Source organism: Coregonus lavaretus, assembly GCF_964263955.1.
Source record: "Coregonus lavaretus genome assembly, chromosome: 25".
Lineage (NCBI taxonomy): Eukaryota > Metazoa > Chordata > Actinopteri > Salmoniformes > Salmonidae > Coregonus > Coregonus lavaretus.
The window spans coordinates 20258440-20269562 of record NC_140012.1 but is presented as its reverse complement, the minus strand read 5'-3'; the positions used below and the strand labels follow the sequence as shown (position 1 = coordinate 20269562).

At 44.4% G+C, this 11123-nt stretch overlaps 1 protein-coding gene across 1 annotated transcript in view; it reads right to left on the bottom strand.

Annotated features, from left to right (window-relative positions):
* Window positions 1–11123, bottom strand: part of cacna1g (calcium channel, voltage-dependent, T type, alpha 1G subunit) — a gene marked incomplete at both ends in the record, with an annotated part of 252992 nt that overhangs the window by 13998 nt on the left and 227871 nt on the right. Inside the window, 4 exon segments of the mRNA XM_084141330.1 lie at window positions 207–277; window positions 1697–1830; window positions 3280–3389; window positions 4253–4404. Of these exon segments, the coding sequence (XP_083997456.1) occupies window positions 207–277; window positions 1697–1830; window positions 3280–3389; window positions 4253–4404 (467 nt within the window).

Here is an 11123-nt window from a genome sequence, read left to right as displayed (position 1 = left end):
CCAAGGAGTACCCTGGAATAAACATGGAGAGAGATTAATATTATAGTAGAAGGTGAGGAAGATTAGTAATGGAATCGGATGGGCGTAAGTCAAATGGCTGATGCAACCATAAAGCCAATGGAAAGGCTAAATGTGATAAGGCTAAATGTCTTAGACCGGAAGAACATGCATAGTGATCTGGTGGTAGTACTTCTACTGTACTTTACCTGAGGCAGAGCCTGCATGACAGTGTCCAGCAACGCTCTCATCCCCACTGCCATCTTCAGTAGCTTCAGCACTGAGGACACACAGAGAGAGAAAATAATGATATTTGGGAATAACTGTAGTAAAACATATTCTGTGAGATACTAATCGAGGTTGCACTCTGTGATGATGTCTGGGGTCGCAGTCTGATGATGTCACTGACAGGGCAGTGGCGGAGGAGGCAGGGTTAATTGCCGTTGGTAACAGTGAAGGACGGCTACAACTTTAATTAAACATACACACACACACACACACACACACACACACACACCCCTAGGGTCCTGTGTGATAATAATCAATGAGGACTCCCACCGCTAGTTCTTTCATTACACACACAGTCATCAGACTGAACAGATGAGCTTCTCTACCTCTCTCATCCCTCTCTCATCATTATGTCCTTTCTTCTACCTCTCCTCATCCTCTACCTCTTCCTATCATCCTCCGCTCTTTCACATTTTGCCCTCTTCTTTCTTTACACAGACAGTAATCAGCCCAAAGCAGATGAGCGGCCATGTTTTCCTTCTGCCTCTCTCAGTACGTTCTCTTTACTCTTCTAACTCTGATCTTTCCTCCACTCTCTCTAATCTTGCCCTCCTTTCTTTACACAGACAGTAATCAGTTTACCCTCTCTCCTATCTTTCCTCTCTTTATTGAGCAGTAATCAGAGAGAAGCAGATGAGCAGTGCTGTCTCTTGCAGCGTCTATGTTCTTCTGCTCTTCCCTCTTTTCTTTCCATACATTTCTGTTCCCTCTATTCTCCCTCTCCCAGTCTGTCTCCCGGTCTGTCTCCCGGTCTGTCTCCCGGTCTGTCTCCCGGTCTGTCTCCCGGTGTGACTCCCAGTCTGTCTCCCAGTCTGTCTCACAGTCTGTCTCCCAGTCTGTCTCCCGGAGCTCCTCTCTCTCTCCGTCTCAGTCCTGTGTTTGTGAGGTGACTTTGTTCCCAGTGCCATCTGGTCTCGTTGCACCTCACCAGGGAAGCTCTATGACCCGCCACGCAAAAATGACAAAGAAGGGAGTCCCTGGAATACCTACCGCTGCTTTACAACCCATATTAAAACAGCAGGACAGTACAGGAGGCAAATTTAGTGTGTGTATGTGCGTGTGCGTGTGTGAGTGTGTGTGCGTGTATGAGTGTGTGTGTGAGTGTGTGTGTGGAGAAAGAGAGAGAGAGATAGAGAGATACAAAATAAAGAGAGAAGAGATAGAAAGAAAGTGTGTATGTATGTGTATCACAGGAGGTTGGTGGCACCTTAATTGGGGAGGACGGGCTCGTGGTAATGTCTGGAGCAGAATAAGTGGAATGATTTCAAATACATCAAACACATGGTTTCCATGTGTTTGATACCATTCCATTAGCTCCGTTCCAACCATTATTATGAACCGTCCTCCCCTCAGCGGCCTCCTGTGATGTGTATGTTTGTGTGTATATGTGTGTGTGTGCATGTGTGTGTACCTCGTGCTATCCTTAGCACTCTCATGATTCTGATGATAGTAGGGTTGATGGGCAGGGATGCGTTGACCTCAATCTCCTCCAGAGTGATACCCATGATAGACAACAACACTATGGCCAGGTCCAGCTGGTTCCACCTATACACACACACATCAAGGGCATGTTATACACACACCAATAACACATGTGTGCATAATAAGGGTCCCTTTACTCAAAGGTGAGCCCACAAGATAAGGATGGAAATCTGGAGAAAACCTCAGGCCTTGGGAGGTCTTAAGTTAGTGTGTTAGTGTGTGAGACAAGCCAAGGATCTGTCAGAGGCCCTGGGCCATCTAAGGTGTTTCATTAGAGCAAAGTTATACAGTAACATGGTGAGAGAAATCACTGATACACTTTCCCACCAAGATTATTTTAGATATGGCAGAACAAACCCCATAAGATCATTATTAACTTGCTGTTCCAAGTCGAGCAGAACTGTTCTGTCTTGGAAAGAGGGTGATGAGAACACAATGTGTCTAAGCAGAGTAAACGTTTTTCCACTTCTGCTCCATCAGAAATGTATGTGTGTGTGTGTGTGTGTGTGTGTGTGTGTGTGTGTGTGTGTGTGTGTATGTGTGTGTGGGTGTGTTTGTGTGTTGTGGTCTAACTCCTAAGCCCCCTGCCATCGTTGAGCATGTCTGCCAATTCATCATATTTTCAATATTTCTTCATCTGCCAGGGTCCAGTGTGTGTGTATGTGTGTTCTCTGAGGGCAGGGTCCGACGCCACTCGATACGTCAGTGTCTAACCACTCAGAATGCATGAATCAACACTACAGCAAATCACTTTAAACACAATTACATTTTCAGATGGACCCCCGGGGGACCTGGCTGCCTCTGTGTGTGTGTGTGTGTGTGTGTGTGTGTGTGTGTGTGTGTGTGTGTGTGTGTGTGTGTGTGTATGTGTGTGTGTGTGTGTGTGTGTGTGTGTGTGTGTGTGTGTGTGTGTGTGTGTGTGTGTGATGTGACACTCTGGATCTCTGCCGGGGGTTAATGGTCTAATCTGGCAACCACAGATGATATCATAGGCCTCGCGGTTACAAGGTCCACTGCAAACTCACACCGTCTGCACTGATTGTATAGTGAGTGCGTGTGTGTGTGTACGTAGTCCTGTGTGTGTTTGCGTGTGTGTACATGGCTGCATGTGTGTGTGCATCTGTGTGTGTGTGCACGTGTGTACATGCTCTTGTGTGTGATTGCGTGTGTATGTGTGTGTGTGTGTGTTTGTGTTGTTCAGTTGGAAGCCAAGGATTTTAAAGCTATGATATAATCCGAGGCAGTGTGCTTTACTAGTGTTTAACGAGGCAGCTTGTATTCAGAAAGGCCTAACTGAGAGTGAGCTATCCACCACTGCACCTTTCCACAGCACACTAACTCACACCCATCATCTCTGCGTCACCTGAACATGCTTCTGAGGGAATCTGGGACCATATCTGGGCCCATATTCACAAAGCATTTCCCCCTTTCCATATACGAGAGCTTTGCTCTAAAAAGCAAAACTGATCCTAGATCAGCACGCCTACTCTGAGACAAAGTGTGACCTCTGACCTGTCCTTGAAGAAACGTCGGAAGCCAAAGGCCACCAGCTTGAAGACAGACTCCAGGACGAAGACGATGGTGAAGATGTAGTTACAGATCTTCAGCGCCTCGTCCAACTCCTGGAGAGAGGGAGGGAGGGGGGAGGGAGGGAGGGTTATCAGTACAGTATTCCATAGGTTGTAGCTACTGTATACATGGTCTCTCTCTGACGTCTTACTCTCCCAAAGTAAACATTTTCCCAGAGTCAGCCATTTTCAACACCCTACCATCGCCCTCTCTCTCCCTCCTCTCCCTCTCTCTCCTTCTCTCTGAAAAGGCTGTCGGTATATAAAAGTGTCTTGTAGCCTGGGGGAATTCACGATGCCCATCTCCATGTAAAAAGTTACCTTTTCCTAGTAGGCATGTGGTGAGAAGATCAGACAACTAACTCTATAGGGATTTACTGACTCTGCTCTCCTCTGGCCACCCTTACCGCATCTATCTCTCTCTCTCTTTCTCTCGCTCTCTCTCTCTCTCTCTCTCTCTCTCTCTCTCTCTCTCTCTCTCTCTCTCTCTCTCTCTCTCTCTCTCTCTCTCTCTTCTCTCTATATCTATTTCTCATGCATAAGCTGTCTGGACACATGGTAATTTCATCGAAAAACTCAAGCTGTTTTCATCACGAATCACAATGCGGCTGATAATAAACAATGACAATTCATCGAGACATATTTTGCGTGGGAGTTTAGTTCATGAATTGTTTGTATTACTTTATGTAATGTGGAGAAAATCCCCTGAAGAATTGAAATAACTTTTCTCATTTCCTTTTGTGCAGGCAAACTAACTACAAATCTCAGAGTAATGATGTTGGACTATGTGGGAACGAATACAAACTAGGCTGTCATGGGAATCTTCGTCTGTGCTTTCTGAGGGGCCATGGTGATAACTAACCGACTACAAATCCACTACCTTAAAACTACAAACCCCATCATTGCTCAGATCCTACCTTTGGCTGCTGGTAGTGTTCCATCGCCATGGTGATGACATTGAGTGCGATGACGATGGTAATGAAGAGGTCCAGATACTGGGAGGTGCACATCTTGTGGATGAGGAGACGAGTGGGGGAGTAGTCCGAGTAATAAGGCTTACTCTGAGCTTCTGTTGGAAGGGGGGAGTAAGAGAGGGGAGGACGGGGAGGTAGGTGGGGTGGGGGGGTCATAGAGTGAGATAGGGAGTAGTGTACTGGACATTGTGGGTGAAAGGTTTTGAGAGGTGGACGCCAGCCCGCAGGTCTCAAGAGAGAGAATAGTGTTAGTTATAGGAAAACATAGTACATACACACCCATACTGACATATATCACCACATAATTACAGAAGATAAAGGCAGATAAAGAGACGCAAATGAAAGATAGATGGAGTGAGAGAGAAGAGAGTAGCAAAGGTACATGGAAAGAGAGGTATACAAGGAGCGGAAAGGAGAGGAAAGAGGTACAGGAAGACACAGAGATATTGGAAAGAGAGAACGAGAGAAAACGAGGGAGAGAGAGCGAGAGAAGCACAGTGTTCCTGGGCCCAGGTCCCCTGTGGCTGCCAGTCATGACTAATCAAATCAGAGTTGCTCTCCTCTGATCAACAATTATTCAAATGTAGTCTCCTCTGAGAGAGCATGATCGGAAATAAACAGCATCGCCACCGCCCAAACTGGTGTGTGTGTGTGTGTGTGTGGGGAAGAGACTGTAGTTGTGGAGGAGGGAGGTTATTTTGGTGCATGGTGAGGCTGTAGGGAGCCTGATGGTTCATTTATTTTGGCTCTTTCAATGCAGCTTTTTCTCGCTTTTTCACTCTTGCTGTATCTTTTCTCTTCCTCTCCTTCTCTCTCATAAAGACCCTACTGGGCACAGACGTCAATTCAACGTCTATTCCATGTTGGTTCAATGTAATTTCATTGAAATTACATGGAAACAAACTAGGGCCGGGACGATACCAGTATCACAATATTTTTTCCATAGCAAAAATTTAAACATGAAGCATACCAAACACTTTGGTCCTTTAAAAAACATCTGTATGTAAAATATTGTGTGCTATAACTTGGAAAATAAATAAATGTAACAATGTTTGTTTCCAACATTAGGGCTGTTTACCTAAAGAAGTTAAATCCGCTTCGGGGTTTTTTTCTTTGCCAAGATGCTAACAAGTATCGCGATACTGGTATCGTCCCACCCCTAGAAACAGCGTTGATTCAACCGGTGTGTGCCAAGTGAGACATACTATACACAACAAAAAGGACAGTTGATTTTACAATACAGTATATCACTTACAGTTTCACACCTGTTTCTCTTATCTGTCCTCCCTTTACCATCCATCCATAAAGGACAGAGGAAAGAGGAGTAAGGGGGAGGACGGAGTCTCTCTATCAGTCTCTGTCCTCATCCCTCTTTCATCAGTGAAAGAGAGAGAGAGGACATATGAAGTAGAGGAGGAGTCAGAGACAGGACAGAATGGACACACACACACACACGTGCACACACACACACAGCGTGATTACCCCAGGTGCTGTTAAACTCTCCCTCTTGCCAATTAGCCCAGGTGGCTGCTGCATCAGCTGTCTAAAACTCCTGATGGGGGGGGTGTGTGTGTGTTTGTGTGAGTGTGTTCGTGTATGTGTGTTTGTGTGTGTGTGTGTGTGTGTTTGTGTGTGTGTGTTTGTGTGTATGTGTTTGTGTGTGTGTGTTTGTGTGTATGTGTGTTTGTGTGTGTGTGTGTTTGTGTGTATGTGTGTTTGTGTGTGTGTGTGTTTGTGTGTTCGTGTGTGTGTGTGTGTTCGTGTATACACTGTCACCTCTTCTCCTCTGTCCTCTTCATCATAAATCTACTTGATTGTGAGGCTCTCTCTCATTCGGTGTCTACCTGGGCGATTGCTTTATCGTACATTTATTGTACAAAATGCAGACCCATTATACATTATAGCAGTGCATGTATTATAGGCAGTAAACCCACTGGCACAAATGTTGTTCCAGTGAAACTTCCTGGGAAAATGCTTAGCTGCTGCAGTTTTGCTGCAGGGCCTAACACTTTATTTTAATGGGCCTCACTAGAGGCTCGATAAATGAAACTGTTAGAACAGTGTATTGAGCATCCATTGCTGTATCTTGAGGGGACTGTCCAAATAATGTATTAGACACTTCAGTGGCTGACTGTGTTTTCTTAAAGCAATCTAAAGCAGTTTTGGAAGTGCCAAACTCTCATAGGTTTAAAACGCTACATCAAGAGAGGGAGAAGGAGAGAGAGAATGAGAGAGAGAGACCTTTCCCTGTGTAAGTACTGCACTGAGAGAGGGAGAGGTAGAATGAGAGAGAGGGACCTTTCCCTGTGTAAGTACTGCACTGAGAGAGGGAGAGGTAGAATGAGAGAGAGGGACCTTTCCCTGTGTAAGTACTGCACTGAGAGAGGGAGAGGTAGAATGAGAGAGAGAGACCTTTCCCTGTGTAAGTACTGCACTGAGAGAGGGAGAGGTAGAATGAGAGAGAGAGGTAAAAAAAAAAAAAAAGAGAGTAGAACCTTTTCCCCTTGGCTCAGGCCCAGCTCTCGCTCAGGGAGGGAGGAGAGGTGAGAGTAGAGCGGGCCAAATTATACCTCCACTACTCCCAAACTCTCACTCCCACTCTCACTTTCTGGAGGGAGAAAGGGCTGAGCAGCGCTCAGAGAATGGATCTTACTTTAGACTCACTGGAACACACTGACACTGTGATGTCATGCCAAACCCATGAGTCAACCTAACGTCCATATTAGCTTTTGCCAAATCAGCTTTAAAGACTTTTAAAAGTGTGTGCGTGTGTGTTTGTATGTGCACAGTGTGCATGTGTGTGTTTGTGTGCGCAGTGGGGGTGTGAGGGCATATTCAGGTCTACTCTTGTGGGAAAAAGAGAACTTTGACAAGATGATAGTTAAGAAGCAAGGTGTGAATAAACTTCAGCACAGTCATCTTTCTCTGTCTCTTTCTCTCCTCTCTCTCTAATCTCTCTCTCTCTCTCTCTCTCTCTCTCTCTCTCTCTCTCTCTCTCACACACACATAAATAGAAACATTATATTCACAAACATAACATAAACATCAACCAGACCCACATTCCCTCTACCAACCCAAGGGGCCTTAGACCTATGTGGTCCACTAATTGGGATAACCGCGTCTACTGAATGACTAGCACGCAGCATGTTAAACAGAATGTCGATGTTGGTGCCCCGTGTGAGGATTATTGTGTACCCTACATGTTGGTGCCCCGTGTGAGTATTATTGAGTACCCTACATGATTATTGAGTACCCTACATGTTGGTGCCCCATGTGAGTATTTAGGCAAAAATGTAGTTATACTTTAACCCTTCAAGAGGGAATGATATGGTTCAGTTAACATATCATACACATGACACATGATGATTTGTTACTCTTGGAGATCTAAGACCCCTTCGGCTGAAAGCACTGAAGCATAAAAGATCATCTGACTGAAAAATAAAGGAGCAGTTAGTTAGCAAAGAACACCAAAGCAATACTAAAACCTAGTCCAAAAACAACCTCTTAACACCTTGCCCCACGTTACCTATACCCATCTGATTCTTTGAATTCTACAAAGTGAGGGTATAAAGGTTAGGGTGAGGAACTAGGAGTTATTTTTGGACTGAACCACACTCAGTAACTTCAGGAAGACGAGGCTCGGTTGGGAAATACAGACACACTGAAGTCCCTGGTCATGTGGCGAGGGAGTGGATACACCACAGCACAGCACAATGTTTACTGTCACAGTGTGAGTGGGCTTTGATTGGATTGGAGTGAATGTATGTATAGTGTATGGGTTTGAAAGTTCTGGTTGGATTGGATGTGTGTGTATGGGTTTGAAGTAGCTTTGGTCGAGTTGGGTTGGACGTACAGTGTATGGCTTTGAAGAAGCTTTGGTTGGGTTGAATGTGTGTGTATGGGTTTGAACATGAAGTAGCTTTGGTTGAGTTGGTTTGCACATGCAGTGTATGGATTTGAAAGCGGTTTGATTGGATGTGTATGTGTGGGTTTGTAACACAGTGGAGCTATGTGTTGGATACTGTGAAAGGACCTATAGGGTGCTATATTGATTTTCAAACAAGCTGTAGATGGTACCATATCATGGATTGTTTGTAGAGTAACCTTTGCACTATTGGGATGTGAAAGTTAAATAAATGTGATGCTTTTGATGATTGGTCAGGTGAAACTGGGGCTTGTGGTAGAAAGATGATTGAAGGGAAGGGGGGCTGGGGGACTTGAGAAAAGGAGGATGATAGTCTTTGAGCCTTGGATGGTAAAACAATGTCTGTGAAAGGAAGAACAGGCCAGAGGTGGTAAGATCAGTCACAATGTTACAGCCAGGATCATTTCCTGTTTCAGGTCAAAGGTCAAGATGATGTGGTGGTAAAAACGTTTTTTTAAATCACAGTACCAATATCAGTAAGGTTATACTTTGGTAGGTGTTGTGACTGATTTTACACCCCTGCCCTTTATGGTCAATGGATTGGTTCACATTAAGAGTCAATGTGTGCTGGGTCAACAGGTGGTGCTGGTTGATTACAGCACAAGCTCATATCAAGGTGAAGGGGTTAAAGTCAAGTGAAACTACATTGAATCCAATTATGTATGAATCATTTAGGATTTTAGAGACAGCAAACATTGAGTCATAAGGTCAGATAAAAAATAAACAAGTAAATCAGAAAAGATTCTGGTGGATTTCCCAAAATGCACTGCTCCCCTATTCACCACCAATGACAAAAAGAAGAAACAAAAATGGAACCGAAAATAAAATAAAAGTTGAGGATGGTGAGAAAAGAGGAGCAACAGAGCAGTTTGAGGAGCCCAGAAGAAAGAGGCAAAGAAAGAATAACATGACATCATTCACAATGACAGCGCATGGTAAGTCATATACGCACACAAACACGCAAAAATGCACGGATACAAACACACACTCACACACACACATACACGCACACACAAAGACATACAAAGACACACACGAGTTGTGCTGGTACACATGGTAGACTGACACACACTTCTTTCTGAGTCTGACTTGAGCAGGATGGACCAATTGGAATGGAGACTGGAATGGCGAAGGCAGGCGATTGGACAGCAGTGAGTGGAAGGCGGGGTTAACAGGGCGAGATAGTGATGATGGGCAAATGAGAATATAAGCATATAAGAAACAGACCAATGAGATTTCAGCGTTTCAGCAATACAGTAGACAGCACATTTTCCCCCTTCAACCCTCTATGGGAAAGTCCAAGTCCAAGTCTAATTCAAACACAACTATTACCACTGTATCATTGTCTGGTAAAGTCGAGGCTAAATCCTTTAAAGGGGCAATCTGCAATTGCTACATCCATTTTTGGACTTAAAAATGAATGATATATACCCATTGATTCTTGAAGAAAATAACTTATAAATGCCTCATGAGCTTAGTTCAACTGTCGTACCCCATCAGAATCCAAAATATACGCTTATTTTACTCCAATGTTTGTAAACAAAGTAAATGTAAACATGGTTAAAACTACCATTTTGATATCATGGATGGTCAGTCCCCGCATCCATAGCTGTCTATAAATTTGAGAGTGGTTACATTTTTCCAACCGAAATAGGGGCGGAGAGAACACTTTGTTTCAACTGCTGATTGGTGCTTTAAGTACCTTGTAGCATGAACTATGGTGTTCAGCTCAGTGGCAGTTACGTTTGCCAAGACCCAGGAATCAGCGATTGAGGAGTGCTGTTTTAAAGGACCACCACATCACCTCTTTCTTCCTACTCAACACTAATCATGTAACATTCTACCACTGGCACATGACTGTCCAATAATCCCTTGTTTTCTGTTTGGCTTGATCTACCACCTGGGTAGCAGTACATCTGTCCAACTGCTGATACACCACATGTTAACCAGCCTCCTTCACTGTTACCTTGGACTGCAGGACATACACACACCTGCACAGATACATAGGTTACACACACAAGTACATAATGCACACACACACCTTTTCTCTACCCATGCCATACACAGTCACGTTCAGTGGATCTCTTGTTATTATCTAACATATCCAAAGCAGAGCTCAAAAGCAATGTGCCAGCACACTTTAGAAGCACTAATTCTAACACCTCCAACCATGAAACATTTATACCCTCACACACTTTCATAAAATCCACTAGCACTACTTATAATACAAGGACCTTCTACTGCTACAGGCTCATTCACCTAATAGCATCAGACCACTGCAGGGATAAATATGTATAAGGTAGTTAGGCTGGACTAATCGAGGCTAGGAAACTGATGCTAAGCACAACTGTCTGGTTATGTTAGGCTAAGAGGTGTATTGGTGGGAGCATTTGTGGGGTTACACCTACACCTTAGGGTCATGAAAGTGATTAAATATTTAAGTTCCTCTAACACTACACTTAACTCTGCTACCAACACCTAGCCGGTGGCATGAAACATTTATCCCCCACCCACATCCTGTGGACTTCCTGACAAAATTCCTCTATCTGTAGGGGAGGATGTTTCAGTCACTAACTGGCACAGGTCTTATCAAAGAGGAGCTGTCTACACTATGGGCTGATCCATGTTATCGCTCGATTGAACTTTAAAGGCAATGTTCCCGCGTTCATGGAGACTGCATTCACAGTAAACGCTGCATGTGTATCTGCGATACTTCTGCGATACAGATTGAATCCAGCCATTTCTCTCACTTCTATTTCTATTTCTCTCTCTCTCTTTCTCACCCTTCTCTTGCTCTCTTTATCTCCCTCACTCTCTCTCCCTCCACCTTTCCTACCTTTAGCCCGCCCCTCACTCACCTCTCTCGCCACCTTACCCCGCCCCTCACGT